Here is a 20,208-nt window from a genome sequence, read left to right on the forward strand (position 1 = left end):
GTCAGATGCGTCAGATGAGCCGCGGCTGTAGGAGCGACTGAAGAAGAGGGGGATGGGGAGAATTGTTTTTGTGTTGCATTCCTGCAGTGTGTTTGACCTTTGACCTCATTGTTGTGTTCTCCTCGTCTTGCATTCCAAAGTGAGGATTTCCTGCAGTATGCCAAAAGCTACTGGGGCTCGCCTTTTCTGCGCCCTGTCTGTGTTTACCACTATTTAACCAGTGAGACGTTACCAAAAAACTCCCTGGTCCTTCGCTGCTGCAACATCCGATCGCTTTACTGGCGACCCGTTTTACAGAAAGGCGTGCGAGTTCAAACGGAGCGACTACGCAAGTCCTGGGGGTGAAAAGGAATCAAGACCCGTTTGGTGTTACAGCTAGCTTAGCACGCTAACGGGCTTGCCGTGTTTCACGCACACGTTTCATATCCGCTGCAGAAATCCGCACCCGCGCGACAACATGAAGGACAAACAGAAGAGAAAGAAGGAGCGCACGTGGGCAGAGGCAGCTCGTATGGTAATGTATTAATATTTTTTAAGAAAATTATAGCGGTTTTATTCCTGTCTGTAGGGTTAGGGGTGTTGTACTAGAGCCGCGAACAAAGCTGTCTCGCGCTGGGCTGGACACATCCATGCGCCGCCGTTGCTGCTATTTGTTTATCTATAGACAACAGTGTGTGATGTTTCATAACCCGGCTTTTACCTTTACGCTGACATGGCTCTTGACACAAGGTTCCTGTATTCACCTTGACAACATAAGCATTGCATTTCTAGTGTTTGTGTCCCATTTGAATGAAAGAGCCCTTGCTGGTAGCCTAGCGTATTAGCAGCTCTGCCCGTTTGACCCTTTGTTTGCAGGGCTTCTTTTAGCGAGCTGAATAAAATGCTGAAAATACTCAGTGTGAGATCTTTGCCCGTTATTAAAGACCAGTTTTAACAAATGTGTCTTGAATACTAATTTGGGCTGCTTGTTTGTTTTAAGCAGCAACTGAAATAGTAACGTTAGGCCATATTTCTGTTTTTATCCAGTTCGTAATCAATTGATATTTTTGTTAGTTTATTAGGATTTCATTTGTAAATGTATTAGGAGCATTGGGTATTTTAATTCTCTATGCATGTATCAGTATACATCTGTATGCAGTTGAAAAACGATTTGTCTCTTATGTTAAGGTTTCTCCTTTATTCTCCACAGTGGTGGTACATGGGTGCATACAATTGATCTGTAGTGCATATATTATTGCATGTTAAATGTAAATTATACATAATTCAATTCATTCCACAGGGAAGATGCTTGAATTATATTATCTGCATCTTCATAGTTTCTTTGTTGCATTTGGTGCAAATTAAATGGAAAACGTGTCTGATCTTGTTGCAAAGACTGGCATTTAAGTAAGATGTATGTCGGACATCTAGACTAGTAGAAACACAAACAGAACTGTATAATGTGAGACCGTATCAATTAAAATTTTCTCCCTTGTCAGACATTATGTGTCTCAAAGAGTGTCTCAGACCAAATAAACTTGTTACACTTATCATAAGCGTTTTTGCTTTCTTTAAAAGCACATTTTGTGTGGTTAAAATCATTATGTCTGGCAGGTCTTTGTCTGTTTTTTCTAGGTGATCATAATTGCTTTCACTCTTGAATTTGACTTGTTGAAAATGGCTAGTTTGAGATAAAAGTCTTGAGCAAAAGTAGATCTTGAAACACAAGTGTTGTCGTTTTGGGTGGGTATCCCATCTGCTGGAGAACCACTGCTTGTATCAACTATTGCAATTATGTCCCAGTTTAGAACCTGTAATTAAATGTGATGCCAATTGATTTAAATCCAAGGATATTGTCAACTTATACCAACAAAACAAATTTCAGATCTTTTGCAGGTTTCACACGCATGGATTGAGCTTTGGGAAGCTGGTATGGGCATGCCTGTATACCAGGTAGAGTAGTCGTCTGTAGTAATCGGACAGGATCTCGGGGAGATGAGGGCACACTCAACACCAAACAGACTGAATACTTGAAATCCAAGTGCTGGTTAGGCTACAACACCATATTTTCAGTTCCATTAATTATATCAGGTCTTTTAAATGATTCAGTTGTATAATTGATTAAAGAGCTTCAAAGAGCATTGCAGCATTACATACTGACTTGGAAACAAAGCAGCAATGAGAAATGGCAGCTTCGGGAGTCAGATGCAACCAGATACTTAGGCTCAAGGCCAATGTATATCAGATCATCTTGGTGATACAGTTGTTTGCAATAGGAAATGTGAAGCAGGCCACCTATTTTAGTGTTTCTGGTTATTTATGATGGTTCCTTCCTTAAGGGGACTCTTAATGGTGTGTATAGCCATCTTTGGTGTGTTGAGAAGAAAATTTGGTTGTCATTAGTCCTGATGCTGGATGTGGGTGATGCTGTGGTTTGTTTTTTGGTGGCTGTTTTAATATAGCACCCTCTACAAATGGTTTGGATGTTTGTTGGAACAAGAGAAACGTCACCACGTCACTTCAGAGCACTTTTGTGCAGCAAGTTTTGTTTGTAACTTTAACCCCTTGTCTAGTCTGTTGTACATTCATTCCCAGAGTTTGATATAAGACCTTTTGAAAAGATAACTTTCAGTTTTTTATTCTTAGCTATTAATAATTACAGCATAATCTTCAATTAAAATGTCATAATTTGATGTTCATTTCATTTGAAACGGCAGATGGCTTCAATTTTTATCCGCCCCTTTCTTATTGCATTCAGATGTGGCTCCATTCAACAAACGATGGATAGAAGTCCCTACATTTTCCTTTTTTTTCTTTTTTATACTCTTCTTTTCTTGGCTGTGCATCAATACTGAAGATGAGATCTGTCACTACTTCCATTTCATCATGACTTCAAGAATACTAAGCCACTCATTTTTAAGTGCATACATGTTAGAAAGTGCTCTGTATTATGGTATTGTATAATATTACTCCATTTTTCATTCCCTATGGTACCATGAAATAGCTGGGGTGAGAGAAGTAGAAATCATACTGGCACAACTCGACAGAAGCAATGCATAAATGTACCGCGCCTTTCAATTGCATTGTGTACACACACCACGCATTGGTGCCTTGTCAGGACTATGTTATAAATAACTAGGAAGTTTGTCTTGACATTGGCCTAGTAGTTTGAAGTTCTCACAGCATAACGTTTTTCATGCCTGCTTCCTTGCAGGAAGTGCATCTGGCTGGTATTTTATAATTTCATTTAGTGTGTATTTCTTTTATAGCTTGTGCTGTTCCATTTCCTGTTTCAGACTCGGCTGAGCACTGTGGAAGTGGATGCAGTGTTAACCACCAAGTAATCAGAAGGTTGCATGTTCTTGTGGCCAGAACAGGGGGTGGAAATTATTTGCTCCGTATCAATAAGGAGAGGAATGTTAAAAATATGATGTATTGTAATGATTAATACACCCTTCCCCCATTTCACATTTTCTCTGAATAATGTTCTTCCTGAGGTTTCACACATGCTACATGTGTTAGTCTTTTTTCCTACTTTCGTATAGACTAAAAGCCTGTCGTATACAGGGATTGTGAAAGTCTGGAACCTGTCTAATATGGACCTAAAATAAGAAAGCTGAGTGCTTCTGTTAACATGGTAGTCTTAAAATAAGTATGAATTGCAATGGGACTGTAATTGGCAAGCTGAGAGTGCTTTGCTTAAACTGTTAAGCAGTTTTCACTATAAACCACTCACTGAAACTGTCACTGTCTTTTTTTTTTTTTCATCCTCTTTAAATTGCTGCTACATCCATACAGGTACAGGCACAGTTCAACTGTTTTTGAGTTGTGTTTTTAAAATTGTGTGAAGTTAAATCATTCTGCTCTCTGGATCATTCTGTTGCACAATGCTTGGCTGTTTATTACATAAAAATGTAAACATGCCCAAATAAAGGCATTTGATTGGGGTTAGATGAACCTAAAACCCAAGTCCATTTAATAGACTAATCATACATTTAAAAAATGTGTATTTTTCACAAGTGGAAGAAAAACAAATATACTAAATTTTGATGTGCTTTTTCTCTCTTGCAGGTTCTGGAGAACTTTTCTGATGCCCCAATGACACCCAAACAGATTCTGCATGTCATCCAAACAAAGGGGCTGAAAGAAATGAGGTCTGGTATAAAGTACTGTGTTTCTGTTTGAGCAGTAATATTCAAGCTTGAGATTTGTTTCCATGTTAATGAGTACTTTAAAAAAAAAAAAAGTATCTTGACTCGCTTTGTTTATAATGGGCTAATAATTTGTGTTTCTCTTTTTCTCAAATTATTTTCACCCAAAAATAGAAGGTAAGAATAATTTAAAGATCTATTTGTTGCATCTTCCATTAAAACAGTTTAATCTTTCTTACTTGAGTGACACGTCATTTCTACCTCTCTTCCATCCTTCCTCAGCGGCACCGCTCCACTGGCCTGCCTGGTCACCATGCTTCACTCTCAGGTTAGAGGAGACCGAGTGAAGAACAGTATTTTCTTCAAGCTGCCTGGAAGGATGAGTCTGTTTACCCTAAAGGTAGAGAATCCATAAAACCTTGCAGAATTCTTTCTATGCTTCAAACTCTTTCACTGTTTTCATGGTTCCTACTGTTTAAATTGAGGACTTTCCAAGTCTGGATAAGTATGGAAATATATTCGCCTATTCAGTTTTTTAATATACAAAATTAAAAATTTAATAAATAAATAAATAAATGTATTAAACAAGCTGAGTGTTTTCAAGACTAAAGTTTAGTGATCCTTTGTGACTGTCAAACACGAGTGAGTTCAAGGCACCCAATTTCATTATGTAAAACAGTTTTTTTTTGGTGTTTTTTCATAAGCGTGTTTTGACCTTCACTAAAAGAAGTGAAGTTTTTACAAATGCCACTCAAAACTGCAACAGATAAGGAGAAAACTATCGTCTTAATCAGACTGTACTTTTTAGTATTAAATATTAAAGTATTTAACTGGTGTATCAGTGGTGAATATATATCTTTACAGATGACTCCACTATATACCAAATATAATGCTAAAAAATTATTCTGTATGAACCATTTATGTTTAATAAGGACTAAAAAAAAAACTTTTGGTTTGGACATTTGAGGATGTAATTTTGAAATGGAACGTGTAGAAACACTTGGTTTTGCAACTGGATTATGATTCTAATACCCAGATAGAAAGAGCTACATGACCTGTGTCTGAATCTACCCACTGATGTCTACAGAAAAATGCACTTCAGTGGACAAAGAGCCCGACAGCGAACGAGTCTGGAGATGGGACTGGTACTTCAACAGGATCCACCACAGCAACAGTTGAAGGAGCAGAGCAGGAAAGCTGTGACTCCACAGAGGCGACTGCTGCAAGTGGGGAAAATGATGGTGTGTGGACTATTCATTCTTTTCAAGAACTGATTAATTCACCCTGTTTTCCAGTAAGTGGGACAGGCTTGAAAATTAAAGAAGCGTATAAAAGAGCTGAAAAGTAGAGGCCCCATCTTTTTCATTTTTAAGAAAAGCTTTGATTCCAAATGGTGATGAGCATTAAATACCCTGAGCTTAAGAAGCGTGTAGTGCCTGAGAGACATTGATTTATTTTTTTTTTGCTTTGGATGTGTGTGTTGCCATGGATACTGCGGCACATGACGCATCCAGCAGTGACCTAGATGAGAGTGGTTTAGAACATGTATTTGAGTGTGGCGTGAAAAAGAAAATGTGATATCATGCTTGTAAATTACAATGCATTTCATTTTTGCGCTGTTTTACACGTTTATGTGAAAAAACTACACTTCATCCTTGGCAGATGTTGTTTCAAAGTATGATGATTCTAGGAAACCGCTTTATTTCTTATTCCATTTTTAAAATGCAGCATTTCCCATAATTAAATAATGCTAATAGCATCTATTATTCTTCTGTGTAAGGCAATTACCATAAGTGTATTTTTTCTCTTTTTTTTCAGAATAGAATATTTGCATACCTATTCCAAACTTATTTGCTGAATAATACCCATCATTAATAATTATTAGAAATGCTATGTGAATTTTTAATATGGTTGTTTAGTACTGTTTATATTATCTCTTGCTCAGTCAGGCTCAGAGAGTAGCTGCCATTTTATTAATGTTCTTAATGTCGACTCGTTTTAAATTCACAAATAAATATCTTAAATGGTATAACACAAGCCTTAATTATAAAATAAATACCGGAAACACTATACATCCTGATTATTAAGCTTCAAAAGGCTGTGATTTTACTAAATGTGAGTTTTGCTTGTTTCAAAATAAAAACTATTTTGTGACTGGGTTTCAAATGCTCTTCCTTACAGTTGATATAAATACATATGGGGACTAATTTAAATGCGTAATACAGCCAAATACGTTATAATGGTCAACTTTTGCACTACTCACCCCCTTCCCAATACCAAACAATCAGCCGATAAGGCATAATAATTAAAGGAAACGGACGTGTTCACCAATGCCCATGTGTTAGTGAATAACCAATAAGAAATTATGGTGAATTACTGCTCCTGCACTTGTAATTTACTGTTGATGGAAAAAGACAATTTTACTGAATGTTTATGTTGTAATAAGTTTTAGTTTGTTGTAAGACTGCGTATTTAATCTTTCATCTGTTAAATGAGCACCTATAAGTAGAAATACTCATCAGTATTTTAAAAATTAATGAAAAAAAAATGTGTGGCATGTTTCTCTGTCTGTCTCTATTACATTAACATATGAACAAAATTAAAGTGCAAATCATTGAGGTAAAATTATTGATGGATGTTTTACTCGTTTCCTCTTGTTCTAGCTTCTGTGGATGAGACTTCCTCCAGTGCCTCTTGCTCCACAGAACCACAGACAAGACTCAGTCGCTCCTCGCAGGTACCTGCAGTGCCTAACATCACCTTCATGACTAATTTTTACATGCGGGACCCTTCAGGCATGGATTTTCATCTAAGCATCATCCTTACGCACAGCACTCAACTCCTTCTCAGATCACTAGTTATGCCCGGAAGGCAGCTGAATACATGACGTCAGTATGTGAAAATGAGTCATTAGTGAAGTACAGAAAGATGACATGAGTCAGATCAAGAAAACCCCACTGACTGACATCAGTGATGAAAAAGACTTGGATCCTAATCTGATCATTTGCTTTGTTGATCATTTTCAGTAAAATTGTTTGTGATTCAAGCACTGACTGCACGGGAACTCCAGTGCTAATCAGCAGATTTTGAAACTTATGACTGCCTTTTTTTCCCCTCTCATTTGCATAAAGTTGAACAATTTCTGCATAAAGCTGAAGTTTGATGCTCTTACCACTTGTCAATCCCACAATCCCCTGCTCAGGCCAGTCACTCAGCTCCCATAGAGAATGAACTAAAACTAAAATGCCCACTCATCTCCAGGACAGTTACACCCTGTTTTTTTTCCTGTTGTATTCTTTGTACCTGCATTAATTCTTTTTTTATATTACGTTCCCATTTAAGTTCTCCTTTGAGCATGCTGTTGTTTTCCATTTCTGTGGAGGAGCTGTGTGTGTATGTGCTCACGATTATTTCTCCAATCCCTCTTACAGTCAGGGAGACAGAGGAAGAAAGCTGTGATGATGCCCCGTGTAGTGCTCACTCCTCTCAAGGTCAACGGTGAACACGTCCCATCAGGTTATAATAGCTCTTTTTCTTGTTCGCTTTTTCACCCCCCTTCTTTCTGTACCCCCCCACTCCCCCATACTCTGCAGTGGTTTGTATACCTGCTTCCTCTGACTGGATGCTCTTTATCTGAGTGGCCTGACAGTGTTTGTAATTTTAGACATTGACACTAATCATTTTATAGTGCAGTCTCCTCAAGGGCTGTTTTCCCACAGTTCCCTCCCGTTGACAGCCGCCGCCTCCTTTTTCTTGGTTAACTCTGCACTAAAAACAGCATCTTTTCTTGAAGCCACTGACATTTTTGTCACTTGAACGTCAATACCCCTCAGTGTGAAAGCAGTGTTTCTGGTTTGTCCTGTCAGCCCTGCTCTGTTCCCCTTGGATATCTGCTTTGCATTTGCGCCTTAGAGATATCCATTCACCCCTCTTCCTCTTTGTCTCTGTGCCTCGGGATATCCGTCCCTTTGACTTTTTGTGTTTCACGCACATGCCTGTCACTTTGGCCTCTTTAGTGCCACTAGCCTTCATGCCTCAGCTGCCCTACCCACACTCACTCGTTCTCAGAGAGTCTCACCAGCCTCCATCCTCCCCCCACCTTTACCCTCAGGAGCAGCGGGGAGGCGCAGGGAAGGCTCTAGGGGGGGTCCAGGCCCTACTCTCCGTGCCCGCTCCGAGCTGGGCTGGAAACGCACCCAGCACTTCAAGAGCATACGTGGTCTTCGTTCAGGTACAGAGGATGAAAACCAAGGACCCCCATGTATTAATTACTTCCCCTAAGCCCCTTGCTCACAAATGTCCCCCACAACAACAATAAATAGCTTCTTCCCAGGTATTACACTGAGTGAGTGAATAGCTAACAAGTTTGTGTCAATCTAATGACAATGTTCCAGTCTTTATTTCAGTCACTTTTTATTCCCAGTCAGTTATTTCTAACCAGCAATTAAGGCATCTGGAGGAAATAGTGAAATAAACAAATAGCCCTTTGTCATTTGTTTTTTTTTTTTATCATTTTCTATTTGCAGTGGATGGGTGCAAAAAAGTATTTTGTAGAATCTTTTGTCCTGATGCTATTGAATGAACGACATGCTATGTGAATCTTTTGTCATGCTGGTTTCTCAAAGTGCATAATTGTTTTGACGTCTTATAAAATTGGCTTAATTGATTCAACTTTTATTTAAAGGTAACAATATCTGCGTATATAAGTTTGGAATCCAATGTTTATTCCTTTGCTTCAGCTTATTATATTGCTTTTACCTGAGCATAAATGGGACAAACTGATAGACACATGACTAATTTCAAACCTTGTTAGCCTGTATCTGAGTTCAAACAATGGTTTGTCTTTTGCAATTTTGTCAGTGTACTTTGTTTTATTCTTTAGAGACTCAATAAGCTGGTCTTGGGTCTGGTCTTGGCCAAAAACTCTTGACTTGTTTTGTAGTGTGGTTATGTATAGGCATAATGATTTTGGTTATTAATTGCACCATTAGCTAATGTGATGTTCACCTGTTATTAGTATAAAAGCTGAGTGGATTGATCAATGGCTCAGGTCAACTTAAAATAAGACTTTTGTTATTGCTTTACTGGAGTTCTTCTATAACACCCTCCGATTATACAGATTTACTAGCACTTCATTAATTCATGTATCATAAACTAAATATATGGGAAGGTAGACCAGAGCCTGCTATTAAGATATTAAATGAATATGGCCCTGCCGTGCATAAAGCAACTTTCAAACGTATACTCAATGTAAGACTGTATTTTGCAGGTCCCATGAAAAGGAATCGAGGAGGAGTGGAGGTGGATTTTGAGACTCCGGGCTCTATCCTGGTCAACACCAACATTCGTGCTCTCATCAACACACGCACCTTTGCTGCTTTCCCCCCTCACTCCCAGCAGCAACTACTCCAGCTTTTACCAGAGGTGGACAGACAGGTATAAATATCGAGGAATTTTAGAATTCTTCAAATTTTCAATTTTTACAATTGTATAAATGTTTTTTTCACCTAATTTTCATTCTTTTAATGCATAGGTTGGCCCCGATGGCCTTGCTCGGCTAAGCAGCTCGGCCCTTAATAATGAATTTTTCACTCATGCCTCCCAGAGCTGGAAAGAGCGTCTAGCTGAGGGTGAATCTCTTACTTTTGTCCTGTAATATTTGAAAAGAAATGTCAGAAACCGACCAAGACGTGGCTCTAGGCAATTTACTATATTGGTGGATAAAGTGAAAATATTTTTACATTCTTGAAGGTGAGTTCACTCATGAGATGCAGGTCCGCTTCAGGCAAGAGATGGAAAAGGAGAAGAAAGTTGAAGCATGGAAAGAGAAGTTCTTTGAGGAATACCATGGCCAAAGGTTCAAAAGCCTTTTTTTCCCTATTTTTTTTTTAATCTTTGAATTATTTTGTTAATCTGATTATTAATGTTGAATCTGTTTGTTTTTTTTAAGGTCTGGCTTGACAAGAGAAGAGTCGTTAAAGCTCACAATGAGCGATGCTGGAGATGTTGCCGGTGCAGTTTTAGACTCTGATTCTGCTACAGTGGCTACACCCAAGAGGCGAAGTGTTGGAAGAAGACGGAGGGAAGGCCGTATCAGACGCCGTTCAAGAGCTGACCTCAGACGTAGAGCTCGGCGCTCACTTTGCAAAAATACAACGGCAACTTTACCATCAGAAGAAACAACAGAGAGTACTGCAACTCCAGATGTTATACCATTAGTTGCATCACCAGTCCCAGAAGCAACAGCAGTTCAGGCAGAGGTGGTCCTCCAAACAGACATTGGACTGGAAGCTCCAGAAGAAAACCTCTCTGCAGAGGCTGTCCCCTCCCCTGTTCCTGTACCTACGCCTCCTCCAGAATCCACAAGTTCAACCTGCGATGAACCAGAAGCCTCCACAGGCCTGTTGCCTGAAGTACCTGAACCAGCTGTTGCATCTACCTCCTCTCCTTCCTCTTCCTCTTCTTCAACGTCGTCGTCATCATCGCCTTCTTCCTCTCCCTCCTCTGCCTCAGACAGACAGACTTTTGCCGCAAGCTCAGACTCCTCTTCTTCCTCTTCCTCCTCCACCGCTGCTGTTGCCACCGATCCACTGGATGATGGGGCTTCAGTCATTACCACTGGCACAGCCGGCACTGGTGCAAGCAGCAGGGAGAGCAGCCCTGCAGCCAGTCCCGCCACATCAAGTCCAGCAATTCAGCTCAAGGAGCAGAAGAGAAGGCCAGACGAGTCCCAGGCCTTCACCAGCTTTCCCGAGAAAAGGGCGCGACTGGATGAGCGTCAGTCCTTTCGTAACACAGTTGACTGTGTGCACTCAGAAAAGCCACAACCTACAACAGAGGAGCCCAAGGTCCCGCCAATCCGGGTATGTTGGACATGTTATTTTTTCCTAGTAGTCTATTGTAAACCTCTATGTAGTTAAAAACTATCTCCATGAGTTTAAACCTTATCTCGTATGCGTGTTTCTTTTCTACCCACTCTACTAGATACAGCTCTCCCGGATCAAACCGCCCTGGGTCAAGGGGCCGCCAACGTACCAAATCTGTCCCCGCATCGTCCCTCCTAACGAAGGGTCGCGGCGCTCTGGGACAGGGGCGCGCACCCTGGCGGACATCAAGGCCCGTGCACAGCAAGCCCGTGCCCAGCGAGAAGCCGCTGCTGCTGTTGCAGCCTCTGGCGATGGGGGAGGGCCTGGGGGGAGCGGCCCGGGGGGTGGTACTGGGATACCGGATCGCTCCAGCGGGAGGCGTTCGAGAGAGCACCCAGGTCCCGTTGAACCAGGAGGAGGAGGAGGAGGAAGACGAGGAGGAAGAGTTGATTTGGAGGAGCAGGAATCGCCTGCGAGCTCTCATTCGTCTGGAACACAACTACAGTTGTCCAGTGTAGATTCAGCTGACAGGCCTCAAACCTCTACCCCACTGACTGAACCATCTCCCTCCTCTGTGTCTTCAAACCCATCCCTACCCCCATCAGAGTCTCCAAAAACACTCACGCTATCGCCACCTGCAACCGACAGCCCTACTTCCCAGGACCAGGTGGAGGAGATTTGTGGAGAGGAAGAGATGACTGCCTGCCCAAGTGATAAAGCCTCGGAGCAGACCTTAGACACCCCAGTGCCTACGCCAAGTGATCCAGAGTCTTTTTGTAGTCACCAAGACCCCAGAGGTGAGGAGGCAGAGTCCAGTGAGAGTAGAACGACTACTCCTATTTGCACCTCAGCATCAAATGATGCCATTTCTTTAGTACCCACCTCTATACCAGACTCTCTGCCAAGATTTGGCGCCCAGGGTGTGGATGTCATCAGGACTTTGGCAGCTTCTCAACCCTGGGAAGGTGAAAAGAATGGTGGTGAGCTTCACCCAGGGACAACTGGAGTTATTCAGCATGGCTCAGACTTGAAAATACCCAAAGAGACACTTGTTACAGCCCGAAATGGATGGGTAGAAAGTAGTGAAGAGCATTCCATGAGAGAGGGGATGCTACAAGAACATAGTAATGGAGAGAGTGATGCTGATGGCAAATATGAATCAGGCTCTCTACCTTGTCTACCTAGTAATGCTGGCGAGGAAGACACTGGAGCGCACAGTGATTCAACAGAGACGGCATCTGACTTTGAAAATGAAACTCAGGAGGATGAAACCGTGGATTGGCATGAAACCCAGATGGATATTAACGGCATGCATGCTCAGAATACAAAGTCACAGAATCATCCTGTCATTCAGACCTCAAGTCGACTGGCTTCATCAATGTTGAATCCTCCTCAGCACCAGCAACCAGTCATACAGGCCCATATATCTAACCCCAACCATACCCAAACTGTCATTCAGGCTCGCTTCCCTAATGGTGTGCCAAACCAGCCAGTCATTCATTCCCACAAGCAGCATACAATTCATACCCATGCTATAAACCATGCTCAGGTACAGATTACCACTGCGCCCTCACAAGCCCAAGTGCAAGCTTACCTGACACAGGCAGTGAGGGACCAAAGCAGACCTCTACGGCTGAATGATAATGGCAATGATGTGAAGCTGTTTGTTTCAACAGAGGATGACACCAAACCTCTGAGCAGAGGTCCTGGAGAAGATTTTGTTTTAAATTCTGCTGGTCCTCCAGTTGGCAGACGATTCCAAGGTTCATCTCGACCAGTTTCCTCTGTAGAGGCCAACAACCCTCTTGTCACCCAACTTCTTCAAGGCAGCCTACCCTTAGAGAAGGTCTTACCCCAGCCTCACTCAGTCAGCAAGCTGGACATTAATCGACTTCCAGGTTCCCCTGTAAGTAACTCAGCCAGTCGTCAACCTCCAAGAAATCTGGGACCACGTTTTAGAGGCCCGTCTGAGTCAGGAGGACCTATAGAAACTGGTGTCTCTGACTTCCAACAAAAATCCCCATCCGTTCGAGTATCTCCTGGACCTGGCCGAAACTTCGGTTCTTCGCCGCCGAGTTCTGCTCCATCTCGAATGGCATGTTTGTTTGAGGAAGCCAGCCCAAGAACTACAAATGTTCAGTTCAGTTCTCAACAACCAGGAGGTGCAGTGCCCTCAGGAGCAGTGCCTGTCATAACATCCCTTCCATCAAACTCCTCTGCTAGAACTTCAATGGATATGAACTCTCAGAATGCTCCAGTTTATGAATCCGCTGTCATTAAAGAGCACCCTGGACCTCTTCCTCCGCGAGGTGAAAATCTGGAGAGGCCAGCTGGCTTTCAACAGCATCCCAACAATCTCTCCCAGTCTGTGTGCAGAACTGCACCTGATGCTCCCTCACCTCCACACGGTGAGCTTTGTCCGTCGGAGGTTGTACCTACTGTTAAGATTAACTGGCGCCCAAGCAAACCCCAACCACCCCAGCATCAGACGTATCAGCAACAGCTTTCTCCTATAGCTACAATCAAGAATGAAGTCTCCTCGCGCCCTTCGTGCCAACAAGCTCTGACCAAAAACTCACCTGCTCCTATCATTGGCAATACTTCTGTTGTAATAACCAAAAAGGAACCTCTGGACAGTTTTCATGGAGGTGGTGGAGCTATGGAAGGACTGCTAAATATGGAAATGTCTCTTGTCAGAATGGCTAAAAAGGAACAAGTCAGAAATCCATATGCCCGTCAAGCAGACACCTCTGCTTCCCCTGTCTCCTCCTCTCCTTCCTCATCTGCCTCCAGTCTCCCTTACCAGTTATATAGCAAGCTACCAAAACTGCAGCAGAGTGGGGGCAACGGAGGTTCCTCATCCAGCTTCAGTTACACAGCTAATGTGTCTGTGGTGGACGGTAGCGGCTTCTCCCGCAGTTTAGCCGACGGTGTGCTGCAGATAAGGCCACGTGTGAGCGTCAGCAGCGGTGGGGGCCAGAGCGCCACGCTTAGCATTCAGGCATTTGCGGACAGTGCTGCAGAAGAAGTGGCTCTCAAGTGTTCCTGCCGACTTAAGGCTATGATCATGTGCCAGGGCTGTGGCGCTTTCTGCCATGACGATTGCATTGGCCCCTCGAAACTGTGTGTGTCATGTCTGGTTGTCAGATAGTTTGCTGCAGCTCCTCAAAACTGAGTCGACTGGTCAGAGCAAATACTTTGATCACTCCAGACAATTCTAGCCCCTTGCCAGTGGTTGAATACCACTGGAAATCTTGGACTCTTATGAGCAAAGAGTGAGGACACTGCAGTATTTAAACGGGCCAGATTTTTTGTTGCTGGGCCAGGCAATACAGTAGGGCTGGAAGATTACTTGTAAGATAAAATTCAGTCTGTATTTTTGTTGCATATTTTTTCTATTGCTGTTATGGTGTTATTATTACAATAATAATGATATTGTTATTATTATTGGTATTATTACGTGAATTTACATGGCACGGTCGATTGTAAATTGTGCCTTTTTTTTCCTCCAACAAAACATTTACCTCATCTACTTGACACCAGTCATCAGTTCAGTGTGAAAATGGTGGCGTTCCTTTTAGTTTTCTTCTCTTGATGCCTCTCTGTGAAGAGAGCTTTATGAGAATTGTGTAATGTCTTGCAAAGAAATATTTTTTTAATCATTAAACAAGAAAATACATTTTTGTTATTTTGCAAGTGCTTTCACTCTTTTCGTTTCCATTTTTATTTTCTTATCCAAAGTGAAGTCCAGTCTGTACTTGGCGGTTAAGCACAGTATTCAAATCTAATAAAGCTGAAAGTGAGCGTATTTTCTCTATTTGAACTTCTTTAACTGAGGGTAAGATGGGCTGAAGTTGTGTTGGTGGTATCAAAGAATATCATGGTATGCATTTCCACAGCTTGTGCAGACATTTCTTTTAATGTTACCCATTTAGTAAATATTTGTCTCCTGTCCTCTGAAATGATGCATTTATTAATTTAATCAGTCTTGCATGTGAGCCCAATGTCAAGAAGTTTTGATTTAAATTTTACATTAAATGGTTGGAGAGACAACTAGATATAGTTTATGTATCAGAATACAAACATAATGCTTTGGTTTTTGTGTTCTCCAAACAAGTTTGAAAACTGGAAACTGATTCGTATGTCAAAACAACTTGGACCCTCTAGTCTTTGCAACATTTCATTTGCATGATGATGGATTATAACTCGCATTCCATATTTTAGCCTTTTAAAAAAATTTGATACTTCTAAGGTGAAATATTTTGGGTCATCATGATAAAGACAATAGAAAAGATCAATTTAAAAAAAATGGTTATTGAATTAGTCCATTCTACATCACTTGACAGTGCCCATCAGTGCATTTTATAATTAAATTAAAATATATATTTTAGAACTGATTACACAACTATAGACCTTTTATACATTTAAAAAGCAAAAATGCAAACATAAGCCCTGAAAACAGTACAAACCCAAGACCGTTTTAAATTGGCAAAATACCTTAGAAAATCAAAGTCTTTTATTTTGAAATGTCCAAAAACTTTACTAGAGAGATTGTAGGACAATCACATTTTTTTAAACGTGCCTTTGTATCTTCACACAATTAGACATTTGTTACAAATCCATACACCAGAATATTTAGAATTTCACTTTTCATAGTAAATCTAAGAACTGAAACTAGATGGTGTATAACACACACAAAACAAGTGAAACTATACTGCATTTATGATTTAGTAAATTGATAGCTTCTGGTCTTGTCTTCATTTAAAAAAGTCACTCCACAAATAACATGAAACTTAATTCGTTTTCATTCCGTTTCTTGTTTCTGTGTTGATGGTTTGCATCATAGACCATGAATCCAGACTTTAAACTTTGGTGGAACCAAATGAGACTTCATTTCCCCTCATCGATAACTTCACCCCTCATCGGCAGAAAAAAAAGTGGTGTAATGCTATGAGCAAGATCACCAGGATAATGTGAAAGTGAGTAACTAAAGAGCCATGGACTCTTAAAGTAACAGTGATGGGTAGCTGTAAATGCACTGAAATCTACTTCTCTCTGTAATAAAGAAGATACATCTTGAGAGGCTCTGGCAAAGGCAGGCTGAGGATTCTCTCCCTTAAGAGGTTTACTGGAGTCTCTATCACCAAAACACTGCCCTCCTTCCTCCTCTCATTCTCTTCTTTATCCTCTAGTTGCTCACAAACCCTACTGCAGTCTTCATCCTCATCCTCATTGTCTGTGTTTGACTGGTTGTTGTTGTTGTCCATGGGTCCGGGAATTAAGCGACTCATGAACAAATAACTGTTGGTCAGAAGAGGGGTGTCACGGTGCTCACGTTTCTGTTTAAAGTGATTTCTTCGCTTCAATCCAGTTCTCTGGGGTAGTGGCAAGGATCCAGACCCAGATCTCTTTAGAATGTGACGGATGGTGATGCGGGCCAAATCCTGAAGACTTCGCACCTCGAACATGGCAGCTGCGTTTTATTTTATTTTTTTACTGAATTTATACACACACAATTCTTACTCTAAATACGCTAACGTTCAAAAGATTAGGTAACGTTTTTTTATGTTTTTAAAATTTGTCTCTCATGCTCACCAAGGCTGCATTATTTGATTTAAGAATACAGTAAAATCATTAATATTGTGAAATATTATAACAATTTAAAAGAACTGTATTCTATGTAAATATATTTTAAAATGTAATTTATTGCTCAATTTTCGGCATTAATTTAGTGTCACATGATCCTTCAGAAATGATGTTGAAAACCTTTGTGTTGCTTGATATTTTTGTGAAAATTGTGAAACATTTTTTCAGTATACTTTGATGAACAGAAAGTTCAAAAGAATAGCATTTACATTAATTATTTTTTACTGTCACTTTTGATCAATTTAATGCATCCTTGCCAAATTAAAGTATTTCTAATAGTGTATGAAAAAAACAAAATATTTAAGCTAAAAAATGTAATATTGTTTAAAATCAGAGCAATTTAAGTGTACACAAAATACAGCAGATTACTTACGTAGGGACACTGCTCTTGGTTTGCCATTTTCCCTATGTTTAGGGAGCACAAGTGGTGCGAAGGACACAGCAATTATCTTTCTTGTTTCCCATGTGTTATATCCTGTCCGAGTTATTTTAGTGAGCTAGAACAAATGAGAAATGCATATCCATTTCACACATGTATCTCCTGGATTACCTGAGACCAGATGCATTGTAAGATTGCATTATTCACCTTTTCTTCCAGTGGCAGTACTAAGATTCCCCCAACCTTCAACAACTTCTTCATGTAGTCTTCATGTTCCCTCTGGACCCCTGCACCACAATAAACTCTGTCATACTGCCTACTTTCTGGAGCAATTTCCAGACAGTTGCCCACTACAAAGGAGGGCTCACAGAACTCAAACCTAGACCAAAAGATTAGACATGTCAGTCACCAAATCCAAAATTTTGCACGCTACACTTTCAATACAGTTTATTTTTAAAACAAAAGTAACTGCACCTGTCAAAACTTTCATTCGTCTTGATGAAGAAGTCCAGCTTCTGATAAGCGTATTCTATAACATCTTCATGCAGTTCAACACCATGATTCACGCCAAATGGCCCTAAATATATGACACAGAAAGTCAAGTATTATATTTAGCAGAAAATGGATAATCCACCCAAAATTGAAAATTTGCCATCATTTACTCACCCTCATGTTGTTTTACTGTATTACTGTATTACTTTATTGCTTTTCTGGAACACAAAAGAAATATTTTGCAGAATGTAAGAAACCAAACCTTTTTGCTTACCATTGACTTTCGTTGTGTGGACAAAAAATACAATGTAATTCAATGGGAAGCGAAACTATCTTCTTTCGTGCTACCCAGAAGAAAGAAAGCCATCCAGGTTTGGAACGACACAAGGATGAGTATATGATGACAGTATTTTCATTTTTTGGGTGGACTAAACCCAAAAAAATAAGCAGAACAAAATCAAATCAGTCAAATTCTCTATTAACCTACCCAGTATGAGTCCCACCATGGTGCTGAGGTAGCCTGTGCCACTGCCTAGGTTTAGAAAAGACAGGCCAGGCTGCAGGTATAAAGCCTCCATCACCTCAGAGTAGATGCAGGGTGCAGAAAGGTGGATGTTACCGTGTCTCCAGGCCAAATCCTTGTAGGCACTGTCGCGGAATTCTTCCAGATAGTAGTCAGCACGATCAATGGCTCTGAAGGCATGTTCGACCAGATCAGAGCGAATGTATTGGGCTTCTTTCAGGTTGTCAATCAACTCGTCGTTGTCCTCCCCAGCACTGACCGCACCTCCCATTTTGGCTTTGTTTGGGGCTAAACATAGTATAAAATAAGAAAATTAAAGACATGCAAGCATAACTGAATAAGTAACACAAGAAACATACTTCCTGTTGATTAATAAAAATTATAATAATTGATCAATAACCACTTTCCTCTGTTTCTTGCATAAGTCTATAACAGTGATTTACAAGTGGTTTTGCTTGAGGACACAGCACAGTACCACAAATGATTAACACACAAAAGTAAACAAAAATGTCCTTAAAAACAAACACTGAAATATATTAGGAAACACTATTTTACAATGGCCTCTTTCCATGTTACATGGAGTTACTGTAGTAATAACTAAATTATGTATAATTACATGCAACTATAAACCAAACCCTCATCCTAACCCTATAGTAAGTACATGTAGTAAAAAAAAATTGCGGGAAATCGCAATGTTTAGTGAAAGGTAAAACTTCCGAAATCTCCGTGTAAACAATGCGTGACATTGACGCGCGAGAGATCACTTCCGGCGTAACTTTGGAGACGGTTCAGTTCGTCGGTTCAGTTGAACATCTGATTCGATGCTGTGGAAACAAAGACACCTACATCTTGGATGCCCTTGAGGTAAGCTAAAACATATCAAAAATTAATTTCAAAGTGAACTATCCCTTTAACTGAATAAGAATCTTTATTAAAAATCCCAATGACCCCAGTGTAATTTTAGTTAAATATCTCTTGAATATTGATGTTAACATTCTGTTGGCTGCCAATAATTTACCACATAAAACTATTTAGTTGACAATGTGGTTAGCTATATCCTATTACGGTTACTGGTTAGCTATATTATTAGTTTAATTTTTTGCATTGTTTTTATCCCAGCCATCCGCAAACAGAAGCAATTTGGATTGTGACACATGTTGAGAAGAATCACTGTTTTACAAGATGAAAGACATGGCTTTCACTATTTTTTTGACAAACAAACATTTCCCAAACAAATCTGCTAATCATTCTGAACACTATTCACAAGTTTAAAAATTCTTAATAACTTTTTGCATAAGAAGCGTGTTTGTGTTGCATTTCTCTAAAATAAATACCACTCTATTAACGTTACGTTACCTATTTTGTTATGTAATCTAATGCCACTCATATTACGTTAGGTGTCTAAATCATTTTTGAGGCCACTGTACATGGCTCGGACTTGGACACAACAAAACAGCATTTTTGTCAAGTTAACGGATGAGGGCGCTGGACTACATTGTCGGAAAGTTAAAGCTTCCCCAGAGACGCTGTGTGGAAACTGCAGATGTGAGGAAGGTTTCCACCAATCACTGCGCGCTCAAATGCAGCTGCGCCATTCGCTAACAAACGCATATTGTGCTGTGTTTTTATTGAACATCCGGGTAGTTTCTCAAAATAGAGTTAAATATGAAATAACACACATATGCCACATATAAAATAATATGCCCATTATTTTAACCACAGCCTGCCCTTAATTCATTCTGCATGCGAGACTACAGGTTAACCTCAATGAAAATATACTATATAAAGAGTTTATCATTCTATTATCACGCCAGAAACACACTATAACAGCAAGCACGACTCATATAAAGCGCTTACCTGCAAAAAGTAGGCAAAAATGAACACAAAGGAAAGGAGAAATGGAGATGGGACTGGATTTTGGGGAGAAACTCGTCACGGGAAACACCCCGACGACTTTACAGTCGACCGAGCTGAACCGTCTGACGCTGAGACACGAATCTATGGTCCGGTGATGATGTCCATTCGAGTTAATTCAAGTTAATAGTCTCCCGTTGTTTCTTCTATGTCTCGGTTTCTCTTCATAGGCGTCCACGGCTGGATGTAAACATTGGCCTGCTGACTTCGTGACGTCAAGCCCACAAACAGAAACATGGACCAGTCGCATGGCATGTT

The 20,208-nt window shown here is 40.5% G+C and overlaps 2 protein-coding genes across 4 annotated transcripts; one reads left to right on the forward strand and one right to left on the reverse strand.

The window, feature by feature from the left end:
* Window positions 1-27: 27 nt before the first annotated feature.
* On the forward strand, window positions 28-14,804 carry asxl1 (ASXL transcriptional regulator 1). 3 transcript variants are annotated; one of them, XM_089124529.1, is made up of 12 exons: window positions 28-514; window positions 4,051-4,145; window positions 4,413-4,530; window positions 5,218-5,371; window positions 6,794-6,867; window positions 7,562-7,646; window positions 8,242-8,361; window positions 9,400-9,566; window positions 9,664-9,760; window positions 9,882-9,987; window positions 10,081-10,993; window positions 11,115-14,804. In XM_089124529.1, exons 1-12 carry the CDS (start codon window positions 458-460, stop codon window positions 14,145-14,147), a joined length of 5,019 nt encoding a protein of 1,672 aa, XP_088980655.1. In that variant the 5' UTR covers window positions 28-457; the 3' UTR covers window positions 14,148-14,804. The 3 variants fall into 3 exon arrangements, with proteins under 3 accessions (XP_088980655.1, XP_088980656.1, XP_039508664.2); XM_089124530.1 differs by lacking the exon at window positions 8,242-8,361 and having other exon boundaries at window positions 382-514; XM_039652730.2 differs by lacking the exons at window positions 28-514; window positions 4,051-4,145 and having other exon boundaries at window positions 4,373-4,530; window positions 11,121-14,804.
* A 686-nt stretch (window positions 14,805-15,490) lies between these two features.
* On the reverse strand, window positions 15,491-20,166 carry pcmtd2a (protein-L-isoaspartate (D-aspartate) O-methyltransferase domain containing 2a). The gene is made up of 6 exons (XM_039652733.2): window positions 19,894-20,166; window positions 18,001-18,324; window positions 17,496-17,598; window positions 17,229-17,400; window positions 17,016-17,139; window positions 15,491-16,469 (listed from the first exon to the last, which is right to left on the reverse strand). The coding sequence occupies exons 2-6, from the start codon at window positions 18,305-18,307 to the stop codon at window positions 16,042-16,044; spliced, it is 1,134 nt and encodes a 377-aa protein (XP_039508667.2). The 5' UTR covers window positions 18,308-18,324; window positions 19,894-20,166; the 3' UTR covers window positions 15,491-16,041.
* Window positions 20,167-20,208: the final 42 nt, after the last annotated feature.

Source organism: Pimephales promelas, chromosome 20 (genome assembly GCF_988280905.1).
Source record: "Pimephales promelas chromosome 20, fPimPro1.hap1.1, whole genome shotgun sequence".
In the NCBI taxonomy this organism is placed as follows: domain Eukaryota; kingdom Metazoa; phylum Chordata; class Actinopteri; order Cypriniformes; family Leuciscidae; genus Pimephales; species Pimephales promelas.